The sequence below is a fragment of the Zasmidium cellare genome (assembly GCF_010093935.1).
Source record: "Zasmidium cellare ATCC 36951 unplaced genomic scaffold M409scaffold_36, whole genome shotgun sequence".
NCBI classification, from domain to species: Eukaryota; Fungi; Ascomycota; class Dothideomycetes; order Mycosphaerellales; family Mycosphaerellaceae; genus Zasmidium; species Zasmidium cellare.
The window spans coordinates 67862-85278 of record NW_022986980.1 but is presented as its reverse complement, the minus strand read 5'-3'; the positions used below and the strand labels follow the sequence as shown (position 1 = coordinate 85278).

The 17417-nt window shown below is 54.4% G+C and overlaps 6 protein-coding genes across 6 annotated transcripts; 3 read left to right on the top strand and 3 right to left on the bottom strand.

Annotated features, from left to right (window-relative positions):
• Positions 1–837: 837 nt before the first annotated feature.
• On the bottom strand, positions 838–3453 carry M409DRAFT_58359 (uncharacterized protein; the record flags this gene model as incomplete). The annotated part of the gene is made up of 1 exon (XM_033813891.1): positions 838–3453. The coding sequence occupies one exon, from the start codon at positions 3451–3453 to the stop codon at positions 838–840; it is 2616 nt and encodes an 871-aa protein (XP_033663131.1).
• A 459-nt stretch (positions 3454–3912) lies between these two features.
• On the bottom strand, positions 3913–4611 carry M409DRAFT_58358 (uncharacterized protein; the record flags this gene model as incomplete). Its single annotated transcript, XM_033813890.1, has 1 exon — positions 3913–4611. The coding sequence occupies one exon, from the start codon at positions 4609–4611 to the stop codon at positions 3913–3915; it is 699 nt and encodes a 232-aa protein (XP_033663130.1).
• A 258-nt stretch (positions 4612–4869) lies between these two features.
• M409DRAFT_27245 (uncharacterized protein) lies at positions 4870–6120 on the top strand (the record flags this gene model as incomplete). Its single annotated transcript, XM_033808486.1, has 1 exon — positions 4870–6120. The coding sequence occupies one exon, from the start codon at positions 4870–4872 to the stop codon at positions 6118–6120; it is 1251 nt and encodes a 416-aa protein (XP_033663129.1).
• Positions 6121–8605: 2485 nt separating this feature from the next.
• M409DRAFT_27244 (uncharacterized protein) lies at positions 8606–10247 on the top strand (the record flags this gene model as incomplete). Its single annotated transcript, XM_033808485.1, has 2 exons — positions 8606–8746; positions 8799–10247. The coding sequence occupies 2 exons, from the start codon at positions 8606–8608 to the stop codon at positions 10245–10247; spliced, it is 1590 nt and encodes a 529-aa protein (XP_033663128.1).
• A 1099-nt stretch (positions 10248–11346) lies between these two features.
• On the bottom strand, positions 11347–14093 carry M409DRAFT_69169 (glycosyltransferase family 8 protein; the record flags this gene model as incomplete). Its single annotated transcript, XM_033818165.1, has 6 exons — positions 11347–11378; positions 11412–11844; positions 12056–13111; positions 13162–13749; positions 13813–13919; positions 14054–14093. 6 exons carry the CDS (start codon positions 14091–14093, stop codon positions 11347–11349), a joined length of 2256 nt encoding a protein of 751 aa, XP_033663127.1.
• Positions 14094–15292: 1199 nt separating this feature from the next.
• On the top strand, positions 15293–17315 carry M409DRAFT_27242 (uncharacterized protein; the record flags this gene model as incomplete). The annotated part of the gene is made up of 7 exons (XM_033808484.1): positions 15293–15496; positions 15546–15576; positions 15628–15847; positions 15916–16129; positions 16176–16820; positions 16881–17187; positions 17248–17315. 7 exons carry the CDS (start codon positions 15293–15295, stop codon positions 17313–17315), a joined length of 1689 nt encoding a protein of 562 aa, XP_033663126.1.
• Positions 17316–17417: the final 102 nt, after the last annotated feature.

Genomic DNA, 17417 nt, shown 5'->3' with positions numbered 1-17417 from the left:
AAACGACTTTGACATGAGTGGCAAAGCTGTTACCGGGGGCAAGAGTCCCTCAAAGAGACCACGACACTCCCAACCCGCACAGTCTCAGTCTACGCAACGACAATTCAGCGTCAAAAGAGAAGCAGGCCCAGACTACGCCTCCGAACCGGAGATCAAAGCCCAATCGACGCTCTACGACGCCGTAGCCGGCCGAGTAAGCAGAGATGGCTCCATCCTCTCCAGCGACCAAAAGCCCGCTCCACCAGACGAGGTCCTCTTCAGTCGAGCCAACGCGCCCGTCCGCTACGAAGAAACCGACACTTACTTTGCCCACCGTCGTCTCTCACCCGCAGTGAGACTGCCGGAGTCCGATCTCCTGAAGGCCATTCATGCCTATGTATCTGACTTTTATGGGAGCGGCATGCTGAAGGACTGCGATCTTGACTGGGGGAGCATGGACGAGACAGCCTTGATGGCGATGGGCCTTCTTCTCGAAGAAGCTGCTGCTGCCAAGCTGGGCGAGACTGGCGATTTAGCATTTGTAGAGGGTGAGAAGAAGCATGCTGTAACGGAACCAGCGCTTGAATCAGACGAGTCATGAATGTGAAAATCTTGAATATGAACATGAAACCAATTCAAATGCATCATGAGTATCAACATCAATCAATCCGAGAAACACCACGCTAAAATCATGCACCTGTCAGGCTACCTCCCGCAATCGTGGGCATTGTTTTTGCCGAGCCATTTGCGCCTGATCACTGGTCGGAAGTACCATCGAAAGCCTGCAGTCTCGTCAACATCAACTTGCGAACAAAGGATACCATCAGCTCAACCAGCTCGTTGACTCATGACCTGCTCCTATGACAGCAACCACTTCTCTTGAAACTGCACCTGCTGGCCCATCGCCGCATTCAGCACCCAGTCCGAAGATACCACTCTCGCTTGCAAGCCTCGAGATTCGATGTCGTCGTGAAACTTCTTCCAGAGCTCGACCTCCGCCGGGCTTGTTCCGGATACCAGATAAACGTAGTCGAAGTCATCATTTGCACCTTCTGGGGAAGCCGAGAACCGCATGTTCGGTCGACCAGTATACATGAAGGCCTCGCCTCCATTAAGCCCGATGATGTCCTTGTAGGTGTCGAATCCTCCGTTGACCTCCTTCGTCACGCAGATCGCCCAGTTCTTGAAGAGCTTCCGCTTGCTCTTCTGGGCCCGCTCCAAGGCGTCGGCCAGAGTGAAGCCAAGTCGCTCTTCTGCGTCTTTGTCTTTGAGCATCGGAGGGTCGTCAATGAGCTTCTTCTTACTAAGCGCAATATCGAGAAATGAGGTGTCGACAACCAGGGGTGCACATGCAAGTGCGCAGACAAATTTCTTCGTTCGCAAGATCTTCGGTGCAACCAGTATGTCGACGTCCTTGGGATCTTGGGTCAAGAGCACGCCCAAGCTTCGCAAGGTGTTCTTGTCGGCAGACTCCTTCTTGTCGTTCTCAGCCCAACGGCTATCACCTGTGATCATCATCCTGTACTCTATTGGTGGCAACGTCGGCGAGGGACCATGCTTTGCCTTCTTCTTTTGCTTGGTCTCTTTCGCAGCGGCAGGCTCCTGAGTCTCGCCATCGCTCAGATCGCTACCCTCAGCAGTGACATCGTACTCCTCGCTCGGCCGCTTTCTAGAAGACCGCGCTGGTACGGGGGATGATGCGTCGTCTGGGCGGCTGCCTCGTCGTCCACCATGAATTACACCGCCTTTACGTTTCGACTCCTTTTGATACAGAGCAATGTCAACAGACTGAGTGTGCAGTGTGTTCAAGGCTTTGTTCTTGGCTGCACGGCCAGTGCTTGTGGGCGCAGGAGACTCGTTCTCTTTTTCATCGTCGATGCCAGCGCGTGGAGTGGCCATCGATGATCGAGAGGGTCTGCCCCGACTCTTCTTGACTGTCTTCGGTCCCTGGTCTTGGTCGACGTCCATTTCGTCGGGCTCGGCGACAGTGACAGGAATGCCAGGCTCTTCGTAATCGGTCGGTGCCGCATCGCCTGTAAGGGCGCTCGAAGCCGGGACTGGCTTGCGTGGTGACTGCTTGGGCTTGACAGGAGAGCGTGGTTTGGGGAAGAAAAGCTGCTCCATCTTTTTCATGTCCAGAGCTGTCTGTCCCGCTACCTCACCAAGATTGGTCCTCGTGGGGAAGTAGTGGAATTTGGGGTTCGTCATACTCTGCATCGTTGACTTCGCATAGCTTTCTTCCAGCCACAGATGGTTGACGAGTTCGATATTCCATTCCTGCGCAGCCTCACATTTCTCACCAGTTTTGTGAGCGCTGACAAGATGCGTGTTGTCTTGTTTCATCGTCTTGGTGTACTCGGCGCCACAAGCCCGAATGAGGTTCTCGACATAGGTGCGAGCATCACCGCCATAGTTGGAGAGACTGATCTTCAAGTTCTCGAAACCCTTGAGACCATGTCTTGGCACTGGATAATGGAACAGCTTCGATCGTGGGCTGCTGTATCTGTTGCGATTGATGACGTGGTAAAGCCAGGCCAGACTCGCCACGTCGATTCCAGCACGCGATGCAGCCACATAGTCTTCGCCGTCTCTGTAGCAGCCGATATAATAGTCAGCCTGGCTCACGTCCTTAGTAAGAACGCCACCTCCATGGTTGATCAGCTTAATCAAGGTTTCGTGCAAGCGGTCCGATAGTTCGAGGTCCTTAGCAAAGAAGATCTTCTTGGACATGAAGATATTCAAGAACTTGCGAGATGCCGTTGGGCTTGGCGGTGGTGTTGAATCGGGGAGCTCGGGTGGAGATGCTGTTGTTGCACCTTCGAGTTGTGCGGACGAAGTGGGCCTGACATGCGCATTGTTTCCTTTGCGAAGAATCTCTGGATTAGGGAATTCATACGGCTTCTCGCTGATCTTCTTCCCCAATCGCAGACAGTCATCAAACCAATGAGGCAGTACAATCTTGACCTTCAGTCCCTTGTCTTGAGCAATCCGACACTTTTCATTGTCCAGGTCTGTTGTGACGATGTGCGTGACCAATTTGGTCAATGGGTATGTATGCTGGCCTCCCAAAGCGACAACACCAGCTATGATGGCCTCGGCATCTCCTTCTGGAAGCTCAGCACATGTGAGGATAATCTCTCCGAAATACTGGCTGGGATCGGGACTGTGTTGGCGTGGATGCGCTTGCTTCCTCTTTCGTAGACTCGTGTAAACCCATGATGGCTTCACCACGTGAATTCCAAGCTCGACGGCGCGATCGTATTGCGGGAAATCAATGTGGGTTGATATGATGTGCGTGATGTTTTCGATGCCGTCGATTTCTTGATCGCTTGCGCGAAGTGGCACAAATCGTCCGCCGCTCGTTTCCAGCCCTTCGCGTATGCCATGGACATGTTCGTCGTCATAGTCGTCGCTAGGGATCAGTGTGAAGACAACGTCCTCGAAAAGTGCACCGCCGCTCGCGTCTTCGTCCATTTTGGTGGTGGTGTTGGTGAGTGGAGTGGGAAGAAGGCGGAAGCAACTTGGACGACGCGATGCAAGTCGCGAGGCAACCACGCTAATTAGCCGAGGCACGTGACTGACGAAGAGAGAAGCGACGTCAACAAATGAACGAGTGAATGTTGTGAAGATTGATGGTGTCTTCATGCATCTTGTGATCTAAGTCTAGAACACTTGTAATTGTCTACATGCTCCTCGAATTTTCCCCAGTGAGCTCATTCACTCAGTCCATCTCGGGCTTCACATAGCATTGTGCGTGCGCCTCGAATGTCGTGATGCACAGCTTCGTCTCGTGGTGATCCAGGCTGGCGGAGGAAAGGCCCTGCATGACCCTCTTGCCTGTGAAATACGGGCTGGTGATGGCCTGGCTTGACCAAAATGCTTGGAAGAGCCTCCCATGCGATCGTTTGCAATACGGCTTGGGCTTCGCAGTGTTCATTCCTCCACCTTCAGCTGCTTCAGACTCTCCACAGCATCCTCTCCCTCCTCCTCATCATCAGCAGCCTTACCAGCCAGACCTTGCTCCCAAAGCTGCTTTCCAGACAGCTTCTTTTCCTCCGTCTTCCCGCCTCGCTTCTTCTTGTCTTCAGCCTCTTGCTCGGCTTGTCTCCTCGCTGCCTCTTCTTCCATCTCCTTCATGAACTTGTCCCGCCACGCCAAAAAGGTCTCTCTCGTGACTCTTGTGCCCTCAAATTTCCTGTTCTCTTCCTCCTCCGCTTTCTGTGCCTCAGCTTCTTTCTCTGCTTCTATAGCCTGCTTCCTTTCGCTTATGAGCAGCTCCGCGGCGTCCTTTAGTGTGCTGACCAACGCAAACACCATAGCCATGCCTAGACTCTCCTCTATCGTTGGCTGAAGCGCCTCCAGTAATCGTGCCTTGTCTTCTTGAATGTCGAGATGCTCATGTTTGGATGCATTGGGCGGCTGTGTGATATCGAGGAATGGTGCCTCGTCCGGATATGCCTCTGGGTATCGTACGTTGAGGATGATGACCGGATCTTCAGTTTCCTCGCCGAAATCTTTGGGGGCTTCCACCACAATCGTTATGCGGTATTCGGTATCGGAGATGTCTTGGATTTCGTCTGGAAAGATCGAGTCAAGCACCTCGCGCTCCTCTTGCTGCTCTTCTCGTCCCATTTTGTTGCAATTGAAGCGATTCGGATTGCATCAGCTCATGGCAATTTTGGTCTTGAGTCGCGAGTAGGCTTTGTGGCTAACAGTCCTTCGCATCGTCGACGTTTGCGGTGGCACACAACCGTGACTGGGTGGTTGCTGGCCTTATCGATAGCGGGAGTAGCCGCCGCTACGGACTTAGCCTGAAAAACATTCGAGACTTCGAGGTTCTACAAAATTTCCAACACGCCAATAACGCGAAAAGGTCTGGATTACTCTGGCATGGCCAAGACGAAGAAAACATCAGGCAACAATCAGAAAGACGGCAAGAAGAAAATGGCCAACGGAAAATCAACACCCTCCCCGGAACAGCTCTACGCGTCGGCACTGGAACTGGTCGAGCAGTCTCAGCCAGAGGAGGCACTCAGAGTCGCAAAGCAGCTGTGGTCTCAGGTGCAAAACCGATCGGCCACTGAAGCACTTCCCGCCGTCAACCTGCTCGGAGAGATTAGCATAGAGCTGGGCGCGGTAGATTCGGCCCGTGGTTACTTTGAGCAGGCCGTGCAACTCGACCCTGAAGGCAAGGTTCCAGAGGCTCTCGGTGGCGGCGCCGAGAAGTTCCTATGGCTTGCACAACTCTCTGAAGAGGGTGGTAAGGAGAGTGTTGCATGGTTTGAGAAGGGCGCCAAGGCTCTGCAGTATGAAATCGAGGCCATCGAAAACCGGCAGGTTCAAGGTCTGACCGACGAGCAACTCCTCATGATGCGTGTCGACAAGAAGCGCAAACTGGCCAACGCACTCTGTGGTATTGTGGAGGTCTACATGACGGACTTATCGTGGGAAGATGATGCCGAAACTCGATGTGAGAACCTGATCACAGAAGCCATGAGCGTGGAGGACGAGACTAGTCCTGAGGTGCTGCAGACGTTGGCGTCTGTACGATTGTCACAAGAGCGAAAAGAAGACGCACGATCCGCGCTGAAGCGCTCGCTTGCAACATGGATCGACCTGGAGCCGGAGGACCCAGCTGTACCCGACTTTGCCACGAAGATCTCGCTCTCAAGACTGCTCATGGAGGCAGAGCTGGAGACGGAGGCAATGGAAGTCCTGGATCGGCTGATACAGGAAGATGACCAAAGTGTTGAAGCATGGTACTTGGGTGGCTGGTGCCAACACCTGATTGCTGAAGGCAGCAAAGACAACGCCGATTGGAAGGACGATTCAGCTATGGATACTGGAGCAGAAGGCCAGGCGTTGGCGAATCAGGAGAAAATGCAACTTGCGCTAAAAGGCAGCCGCCGGTGGCTCAACACTTCCCTCAAGCTGTACAAACAGCAGGAGTACGAAGATGAGCGGCTTTTCGGGCATGCCAAGGAACTCGTCGCTAAGTTGGACACGGTACTGGGCCCGGAAGACGCGCAGGCCGAAGGTGGAGATGAAGAGGGATGGGGAGAGGAGTGGGAAGGCATCGCAGAGGACGATGAAGAAGAGGAAGAAGATGACGGGGAGGACCAACAGATGAAGGATTCTTAGGAGCGGTCAATTGGACTGATGCTGTGTTGTTCGTGGCAAGGGATGTCCCCTTTTGTGGCGAGTTCACCTGCGACAAGCGCACAACACACACCTCTGCCGCCTCTAACCGCCAAAATGACGCTCAAGTCCTCCACATCATCGGGCGCCCGTCAAACTTGAGGCACACGACATCGAAAGTTCTCCACAGCCGCAGACTTTCGGCGCATCCGCCACACGCGCAACAGCCCTCCTAGCGAACCTTGTTTTATGCAGGGCCTTCGGAAGATTGTCCAAACTTGAGACGACGAATAGACGGGAAAAGTGGTAAGCTGGACGGCGTCGCCTGCGGAGACTTGATCGAGACGGCATCAAAGGACGGTATGGAGACGAAAGTTTGAGGCTACCAGACATTGAGTCTGTGGGGTCAGCCTTTCGTTGTACAACGTGGACGTTGGAAGAGGCGTGTGTCAGTGCAGCTGCCCGTGGACGACGAAAGCAGATCGCTGCTGCAGTGGCTGCATTCGACGACTCCGATTAATATCCGATATGGCGTACAAAAAATGGGATGGAATTCGATGCTCGGTACCCAATCAATTTCGTTCTCCTTCCTCTCCTCAGCAGAATCGTACGTACAGTAACTGCAGCCGGCAACCCGAAGCCATATCCGTCGCTGCTGAAGCGAAGTGCTACCTGTTGGAACGAGCGCCAACCTCTACAGAACTTGAGACGTGGTGTGGTCGCACAGGCTGTGATGCATCTGGGCTAGCGTGGACTCTTGGTATGCAACCGCGCAATGCATCCTGCTCGGTAGCAACCGAACCTCCCTGCTCTGCAGCCCTCTGGGAGATGATGGGTGTTGGTTGGGGTGGCTTAGGTCTGCGGCGCGGTCGCGTCGACTTCACCCTCACGGTCCTTAATCGAACGCAGCGTCGGGCCGTGCTATCTGCGAAAGTCCTGCTGTGAGATTAACGTTTAGGCTGCCCTGCAGGTACAGCTCATGACGCTAGAGTAACGCCCACGCCTCTCCCACTGCATGTTACTTTGGCGTGCACGATCACAGGTCGTTAGTTCGGCCCTGAGACCGCAAGCAGTCCGGTCTCGCGGGCATCTGCGATCGGGATGATGGTGGGCATGTGCAAGCTCAAACGCCAGAGGACGTGCCCCGAGCGCCTAGCCGTTGGGTCGAACATGCAGGCATCCGGACGGGTGTGCTCAGGTCACGCTGCGTGCGTTCGCAGATGGTACGCAGGTACCTTTTGCAATCATAGTACCGCATCCGGCTGGGGGTGTGAGAGGTGCGAGATGAGCTGCAAGGCTGGGGATTGGATGGCCAGGCGTCGGTTTCAGCGAGCGCAGAAAGCTAGCGTGAGGAATGCATCTATCGAGCTGTTCCGGGGCCGCTGTGTGTAACAAACAAATGCGCGCACGCAAGAGGTCGACAGCAATCCCAGAATCACGCTGGGCATCCCTGCACTATCAAGCTTCGCCGTTCATATGACTACTGCACGTCAACGGCGCCGCGAGCTAGCGGCACCCTTGGATCGCCAGGCACATGCTACAGTAGACTGCTGTCCACCGACAGACCAGACGGACAGCAAGCAAAGGAAAGGCAAGAGGGCGTGCATGCCAGCATCGGGCCTAGTGTGTCCCACACGGTGGGAGTGGCGCGGTGCGTGGTGCTTCCAAGCTGATGACCGTTTGGGAAATGATGGATCCTGTAGAGGCGCCGGCTGCCATCACCACTACTGAGCTGCTGCTCTGCGCGAGAGCAAGAAGGAATCGTCTATATCTCGCCGCGAAGGACCTTCGCTATGCTCCCGGCGAGGTCGTGCAAAGTGGTCGGCTTCCGGAAGCGGCCATCTGAGACTCCCTCTGGGCCTGGGCTTCAAGACAACATACGGATGCGGTGAACTTGGATCGGCCGGCCGTCTTCAGCAGCGAAGCAATCTTGCCTGCATTGGTCTTCATCAGCATCAGCAGTTATTGCTACAAGTATCTTACCCGTCTGCTTACACAAAGGATCTTGTGTGACTTCTTCCTGAACTTCCTTTCTGTCTCTGCTTGCCCAAGAACTCCTTTGGCCTCCCGAGACAAAGCCCGTCACCTGACAACGACTATACCAAAGGACGAACCTGAAGCACCCGTCGACCATTGCAAAGACCAACAAGGACATCCATTGAACGGGCGCACAGCAGCAAAGAACGGCCGTCCACGCACGTCGGCGATACGTGAACAAAGTGCACCTGCAGCGGCGCAGATCAAACGGACAGAAGGTATTGTTGCCCCTTCTTCCCACGCCGCAGGACGTTCATGCACATACGCGTGCCAGAGACAAACCTGCGGCAAGGCGGCGGCCAGAAGCAATGGAAGCCCATGCTTACAAGACATGCAGACGACCGTCCACGGTCTACTTCAGAAGGCTCTTTTAATCTCCTTGTCCAATTCGGCAGCAGCCAGCCAGTCTTAGGTCTCAAGGTCCGACCGCTTCCCGTTCGATCCGACGACAATGACTTCCACCGCCATTGTCCAACAAGGGCCGTCTCCTGAAGAGGACTACGGCCTTGATGCGATTGCGAAGCACAATGCTGCGACTTCGACCGAGCAGTTCCCCTCCTATCAGGAGGACACCAAGGGCCTGGGCATCTATGTGAGTCGACCTCATCCACTTGTGATCTTGACAAAGACTGAACTTCTCCCAGCAAGATGAATACGCACCAGTCTACCAGGACGAACAGTCCTACATCCACAACCCCCCCACTCCAAGATCCAACACCGCCAGCGATGGCATCCGCACCCGCAGCGGCCGCTCCACCCGTCGAACCGACTCTCCCTTCAGCACCAGCAAATCCAGAGTCTCCAAGTCGCCAGCGCCACCCCGCTCCAAGCGCGAGAAGAAAAGCAAAGTCGACAAGTCCAAACTGCCCAAGCTCACCGCGCCCCTATCCGTCCTGACCAAGGACATGGCCATCCCCGTCAAGGACATCGGGGCGTGGGTGAACCGTTCCGTCGAAGACCGCATGAAGGAGAAAGAGAAGAACAACGGATACATCACCCGTCCAATGAACTCCTTCATGCTGTACCGGTCAGCGTACTCGGAGCGGACGAAAGCGTGGTGTTCGCAGAACAACCACCAGATCGTGTCCTCGGTTTCAGGAGAGAGTTGGCCGATGGAGCCCGATGAGATCCGCAACCAGTTCGACGAGTGGGCCAAGATCGAACGGCAGCACCACCAGGAAGCTCATCCGAACTACAAGTTCTCGCCTAGCAAGTCGACCAACAAGCGTCGCAAGGAGGAGATGTCCGAAGATGGAGGCGAGCCCAGCGATCTCGACGGCGATCCAGATGGCGAGTATCGCGGTGGAAGGAACGTCCGTCAAAGACGCCACGACCGCAACGAGGCGGCGTACCTTCCCAGCACCGTCGGCTTCGACTCCCATCCTTACTACGGACACCAAGGCCTCACGGGCTACGAGCAATCCCACTACCAATACGCCAACCCCGGCCGTCCGCTCCCCTCCAACGTGGCCTTCGACCACAACGGCCTCCCCTACAACCCGCAAACAAACACCTACCTCCAAACCAGCATGCGCCCGCATCAACATCAACAACCCCAATACCCAACCTACCTCCACGACATGCCCGCCGCCCGCGTCTCCCCGCCCGGCTCCCTCAACGGCGGCGGCGGAGCAGGCCAACAAACCCTCGGCGGCTACGGTCTCCCCGGCGGCCAAGGCAACCCTTCCGAAGATCTCTTCTCCACCTCCCGCACCAGCACCCCAATGCAGCACTACGCCCAATACCCCCACCAACAACAGCCCCAACAGCAACCCATCTACCCCTCCTACGCACCCCACCCGCAATACCAATCCTACACGCCCCTCCCCGGCACCCAACAATACGAACACGCCCAGTACCTGCAGCAGCAGTCCCAGCCGCAGGCGGCCATCGATCCGTCGCTCGAGGCGGCGATGGCGGCTTCTGTTGCGAGTGGGGGCGGGTTGCCGGAGAGTCATTTCGACGAGGCGTTGGGGGATTTTGGCGTCGGGGGCATGAGGGAGTTTTATGAGGGGGCCGGCGTGGCGCAGAGTCCGGTGGATGTTAATGCGACGTTGGCGCCGACTTGGGCGCCGGGGGAGGAGTTGGGTTAGGATGGGGGGAGAAGGGGATGGGTGGTGATGATGAGGATGAGGATGAGGATGAGATTTTGTAATACATGATGCATGCATGCACGCTGTCTGATTTTGTGAGATTTTTGCAGAAGAAATTCTTTGACCTTTGGTCGTGTTGATAGTCTCCTTTGGCGTTTGGAGATAAAAATCTTGCCTGCTCGTTTGAAGAAGTGTCAAATGAAGAAAGAGTTATTCATACCTTGCTCCCATATCACCCATCCATCCATCCATCTCTCACCACTGAAGGACCATTACCATAATCGACGGAAAGAAAGAACAAGAAAAATCTGCCCCCTCCTCTTCCTCAACATTCCCAGCAAACAACAAAGCGATTGTTGAGTACGCGTACGTTACACTCGGGTCATGGCCTGCATCCCCGTCCCCGTGTTGTACGACGCATCTCGGATCCTGGAGAAGTGATCACTTCATCGAGCCAGACAATCGACAATGAACATGGAAGTGAGCATTTCTGATGGTGGACGAGCGCAAGAAGAATCTCTCTCTGGGAAAAGGGGCGACTTGACGTCTTGCTCTCGGCAAAGGCCCGAATCCTTCCGTAACTCTATTCTCAACGTCGTCGACAACCTCACCTGCAACAAGATTCCCCGGCAACGAGATCGAAGAGGTTCGATTTCAGGGGATTTGGACCAGATGTGAGTACCTTTAGTCCTTTGCACAAAAGTCTTATCCCTTGAATATCTGCTCTCCTGCCCTAGAAGAGGCTCGGCTCTCGCTGATTGCTATGCATTCTCTCGCCTCAAAAGTGATCTGATGAACGCACGAAACAAAACGCTCCATTGAATCAATCGTACACAGTGCTCCCTCGTCCGTTCACAAACGCTCTGAGAAGATGTAATATTCAAATAGCCCAAAGACGTGAAGAACTGCCATCCCTGGTGATGACCGTGCTTTTCCATATGCTCGAATGGTAGAAAAAAAGACTCGTGCCTGCCGATTCGTATGCTGCCGGTCTCGGATTTGAATGCAATATGTCAGTATGCACATGATTCGGTCGTGTTCGTCATCGTCTGATCGTCGTTCCTTTGGCCTTCGTTCAATATGCAAAAGGATGCCTGAGTCAGCTTCCAGCTGCCTCCTCGTCTTGGGTCGCTTCCAGTGGAAAGTCTCTCCCTTCTCCCTCACTGGCATTCTTCATGTCGACCTCGTCTGCTACCACTGTTTCCGCTGGGACCGTCGGTGCTGACGGCTTGTCAAAGCCGGGCTCAAAGAACACTGGCTTATCTGACGCAGTGATGGTCGTAGCGCTAGAGTTGACCGCTGTGTTAACAGCAGTCTCTCTGCTCACGGAAGAGAAATACACGTTGCTCTGCTCATTCGCTCCATCAATTCCGTGTGGGCTGCTTCCTCCACTGAACGGAGCATGTGGTGCGATGCCAGTACTGCCTACCTCATCGCTGTTAACGATTGGCACGTGTGGATGGTTGAGCGCCCCTTCTGTTATTCGGACGGCGGTCGAAGGCATCTGGCGTTTCGACAATCTCTTCTCGGGGAACTTCAGATCAGAAGGACCTATGAGAGAGTTACGGCGAAGTTCTTCAAGTTGAGCGGAAGGGTCCTATAGTAGAAGATTGTGATTAGCTTGGACTTCGATGGTAATTCCAACTGCAACAAGCTATGCTGCATTCCACGCGCACGCATCAATTGTAAGTATTGAAGGACTGCCGTATTCAGAACGCATCGAGCACAGCTTCGAACGAAAGCGGAACATTAGAGACAACAGGGGTGGGGAGCTTCGCGTGCACGACAAAGCGGCATTTAGGACATACCCAGTCCGCTTGTTCTGGTACCCCCTCGGCGGGTGGCAGTTCTCCTGCTTCATCGCGTTCTTCGCCCCAGAAGTTCTGCCGTCTCCTCGGCGCTGGCGTGACCGGCAGAGAAGGACGTTCTGAAGATGTGGGAAAGTCGGTCAGGATCAGGCTTTCTCGCCTCTTGCTGACTGCCGCAATAAGATCATCAGGATCCGGCTCATTTGCTGGGGAGAGGATGTGCTGGTCGCCTGTCGAAGGGAAGTTTTGCTGCACAACCTGCACTTTACCGCGATTCTTCTGGAAAGACGTCAGAGCCCGGACATAATCCTCAATACCGCTGACGTCGTCCCATGCGTTCTTGTTGGTATTGAAGGCAGCCCAAGGATCAGAGTCATTGATCTTGATAGTAGGTGTCAGTGGCTCGACCTTGCTATCGGAAGAAACTTCCAATTCGTCCGCGTATGGCTCGAGCTCAGGATACGGTTGTGGAGGTGGTGGAAGCGGCTCGTCTTCAACGAATTTGCGTGTTGGACGAGGCGCTTCACGCTCTTCCCACGGAAAGATGGGCTTGGGTCTCTCCTCGACCTTGGGTTTCTCCGGCACAGTGTACCACATATCCTTGGGCGGCTCTGGATATGACGGTGGAGGTCGAAATGGCTTTGGATCGGTGTTAAACTCGTAGGTCTGAGTGGGGAAGTTGGCAGCTTCAGGCCTAGACTCAACGGGTGGTGCCCCTCGTGTTGCGTCCCATTCCATGTGCGGTGCTGAGAATCTTCGTTGTTCGACAGGAGGAGGTGCTACATAACCATGGCTGCTTTGCTCTGCGACTTGTATTAGCGCAGGGCCAGCATGCGAGGGCTGGTGTGAGATATCGTCATGGTGGCGTGACTCGTGGTGCGGTTGATGATAGTGTATATCATGCTGCGGGAGTTGGTGAGGTGGTGGTGCAGGCTGCGTAGTAGCCACAGGATAGCCTGTCGAGGAATAGCTCTCACTTGGTTTCTGCGCGGTGGCTTGACTGTCCTGAACGTAGCTCGCGAGCGGATTCCTCTGCCCGTTGATATAATCGTCGGTCTGCAACATTCGTTCAGCCCTGAACTCCTCAAAAGTGCCACATAACTCACCGAGACCTTAAAGTGCCTGTCGTAGACTGCCCACCATCTGCTCAGCATCTCTTGAAAGGCATTGGGCATACCGTGGTTCGATCGTCCACGCTGCCACGGCTTGTCGCTACCAATGAAGTGCACCAAACTGATGTCCCTCTTGAAGTATCGATATGCTGGCTCGTATTGGTAGTTCGCGCTCGGAGTAGTGTTGTATGTGAAGCTCAATCTCTTCCATGGGCGATGCTCATAGTACTGGTTTAGCAGGCCTTGATCTGCACCATCAAAGCTGTCTCCAGCGTTTGCCAGTCCTCTCAGTGCATGATAGTCGCCTATGTGGGGAGAAATGACCATGACACCAGTATTGAATGCATCTGGCCAACCAACATCTGGGGCAGCGGCAAACGATTCGGGTATGTCGAACAGCTCTTCCGGCGCGCGCAGCGCGACCACGTCGGCATCGATGTAGACGATCTTGCGGAACTGGACTTGACGCCACAGTTCGATCTTGGTGAAGGTGTAGAGCAGGTCGGGGCGGTTCATGAGGTAGAGGTTGGCGGGGTTCGGGTTGCCGATGCGGTCGATAGGAATGACATAGTTGTATAGCGACTGTGTGTGATCGTCAGCCTGAAACGGTTTCATGTCGAGTCAAGAGTGGTGGGGTTTAGAGACCTGGAGTTCCTCGATGGTGCTCGCTCGTAGTCCATCTTGCACGATCAGGCAGGCGAGCTTCTTGTTGGTGCCGGCGTCTCGTAAAGAATGTGCGAGGACTGCAACGCCTGTGAAGGAAGCGGATCAGATATGTTCTTGTTGGTACAGCATTGGGGTTTGCGACTTGCCTGGAAGATAGGCATCGTTCATCACCAGCTGCGAGCTGTCTGTGAGCCATTGGCCTGCCGAACTCGCTTCTCACTCCAACATACCGTGCAGTAGACATCCTCCTCGGCGGCCATGGTGGCTGCCCGTGCCAGAGACGAGGGTCAATGGCTCAACAAACACGAGGGCGGGCAGGTGTTTGGTACGGCACTCGGCGCTCAGACCGCTCTCGCTTCGGCCATGTCCTGGACGCTGCGGGCCACGGAAGGCTCGTGATGGGGAAACGATCACAAGACGCTGGCACCGCTGCAAAGTGTCACCAATCTCCCAACGAGCAAGAGGCGGCTTTGGTTGAGGGACGAGATTATTGATTGATTAATTGCACTGGCTGGGGGCACACTCTTATGACGGGCGCCACACGGAGAGCTAATGCTGGCTAACCTAATCAACTGCCCGCACAGCTCCAGCAAGGACCAGCTCCAGCTCCGCCAACGCAACCTGACGAAATCTCCCCACCCGCCCATGCTGATGATGCTGTCCTCCTCCGCCTGTTCTCTCCAGATCTGCACCACACCGCGTTCCATCTGCTGCTCTTGTGACCGGAGCCCCGCAGTCATCGACATGCCAGCCATGCACCATTGATACAAGCCAGCTTGTCCGATGTCCTCGTGCCCGTTCGACGTACAAGATGCCGTGCAATGCTGTCCATTCAAGGCAGCACAAGGATCTTGATGGAAAGCATGGAAGCAATAGGGACATTTGCTCCACGGTGATACCTAGGAGGAAGACCCCTTCCAGCGCTTTGCTCGGCTCGATCCTGTGCCTGTTCTTTCTGATCGCAATCGCCTGTCGAGACAGTTTGAAGGTATACAAGGGAGAGAGGATGGTGATCGTTTGGGTGCGAACAAAAGACTCCAACGACTGAACGGTTGACTCGTGGAGAAGCGAACAACGTGACTTCGTGACTCGAACTACGCACAGACACTCTAACTTCACCTAGCTCCACTATCCCTGAACTTCACCTCTTTCGCTGTACGTCTCGAACTCGTATTTTCCGCCCACAAATCCTCGTTCGGGCATTCGCTACACTCTTCAGCTGGATCCTGACATCTGACAAAGCTCGGGTGTCAGGTACTGAATCGACTAGCCACCTATCACTGAAATCTCGGAGAGAATGGAGACTTTCAGATGGCAGAGCTGACAGAAGCGTGCAATGCCACGCGCTCAGGCTGGATACTATACGATAGGTGATATAATGTTCTTTCTATCCACTTCCAGTCCTCACTCTTTTTTGGCTCGTGGAGATTGACTGTAGTCTCGTGAAGAACTTGGCACCATGTCAGGAGGTTTGGGCAAGAGAGTGTGCATCGTTGGGGCTGGATCGTCTGGCCTGGTTGCAACAAAATGTTTCGTTGAAGAAGGCTACGAGGTCACGACCTTCGAGCGAAATGGCCATGTCGGTGGTCTTTGGCATTACACCACCGACCCCACCCAGACGACTGCTCTGCCAGGAACGATGGTAAATGTGTCGAAGCAAGGGGTGAGGTACTGAGATCCATCCGCGCAGATCGCTGTCTAACGTATCCCAGACGCCGTTTTCTGATTTTCCAATGCCAGACAGTAAGTGTACCCATCTTCCAACACCACAAAGTATGTACTCATACCTCGCAGCAATCAAGCAGACGCACCCCACATCAAAGGAGCTGGAAGCCTACCTGGAGTCCTACGCAGAGCAATTCGATATCAAACGCCACATTCGGTTCTCTACTGAGGTTTTGGGGTTGCGAAGAGCGAAAGATGAGGACCAATGGCTGGTGACTACCCGATCGAGAGACAAAGCAGACTCAACTCAGGAAACGCACACATTCGACCGAGTATTGGTCTCAACTGGGTAGGTCTTGGACTGCAGAACCACCCAGACATATTGTCATAGTGCACCAGGAGACTGACTTTCACAAGGCCGCACACGAAGCCCAGCTGGCCAGCTCTGAAAGGCAAGGACGAGTTTGAAGGCCGATTGATCCACTCACAGGGCTTCAAGGAGCCACACAAATACGCAGGAAAGACGGTCGTGGTTGTAGGCATAAGCTCCACAGCTTCAGACAGCGTCGAGTTCCTCCGGCTGGCAGGAGCTAAGAAGATATACATCTCGCATCGCCGTTCTATCAAAGTCGTAAGTCATGCATAACCGAACGCTTGCGTAGGACTGACATTGGCAGATGCCCCGAACGCTTCGAGGCAAGGCGGTAGATCACAGCCTTTCACGTCGAATTAGCGGTATTCTGGAGTCGATGCGGCTGGTCTCGCCTGCGCTACTTGGTTTCGTACTGGGCAAGTTGTTGATGTCGATGCAGAAGAGCACCTGGCCAAAGCTGCTCGAGCATCCAGCCTTCGGTCCGTCAAGAGCCCACCCGCAACCCTTGTCGTCTATCCCCAACGTATCGGACAATCTCCCGACCAACCTCATGGAAGGGCATGCGGAGTCTGTTCAGGCCATCGATCATTTTAGCGGCCCGAACTCGATCACCCTCATCGATGGGACGGTACTTCAGGATATCGATGCCGTGATCTGTGCCACTGGCACGTCTTTCGACATATCTGCGCTTCTTCACCCTGAAGACGACCCAACCAATACGAAGCTAGCGCCGGAGCTGTTCAGCAAGATTCGATCGTCGAAGTACTACTCCGAAGGCCGTCCCGCGACATGGCTGTACCGCAATCTCCTCTCGATTCAACATCCCCATTCGCTCGCCTTTATTGGTCATCTCATCTACAAAGGAGCATGGTTTCCACTAGCTGAGAGGCAGTGCATGGCGCTTGCCCAGCTCTGGCAGGGCAACTACCCAATGCCGTCCAAGATAGAGGTACGAATCTCACCCAATATCCCACACCGAAGGTCACTAACCATTCCTACTCGCCGATAGATGGAACGCAACGCAACAAAGCACTTCCAATGGCTCATCGCCGAGCTGAACAAAGGCTTCATCAGCCATGCCGGGTTCAGCCACGAACTCGATCACGATCTCTGGTTCAACGACGTAGCAGGAACAGAACTGTACGACAGAACAGGCTGGGGCTGGTCGGGATGGAAGTTCTGGTGGACAGACCGAGCAATGTACAAGCTGATCATGGATGGGCCGGATACGCCTTTCGCGCTGAGGCTTTTTGTGACGAAGAGAGGGCGGAAGTTTTGGCCTGGGGCGAGGGACGCGATTGTTAAGGCTAATAGAGGTATGTATACTACCGTGATGATCTTCAATGAAGGTAGCGATCATGGCTAACTTCGTACAGAGGTGAATGAGCTGGGGGAGAAGTGGAAGCGGGAACAGGAGCTGTTAAAGAAGGAGAAGAGTCCGTAGTAGTGGAAAGACGATATGCCTGCCCGCTACTTGACCGAGTCCCTCGTCAACGAAAGCTGTCATCGTCACTATCATCTTTCTTGACTCGAGGCGGAGGATGGA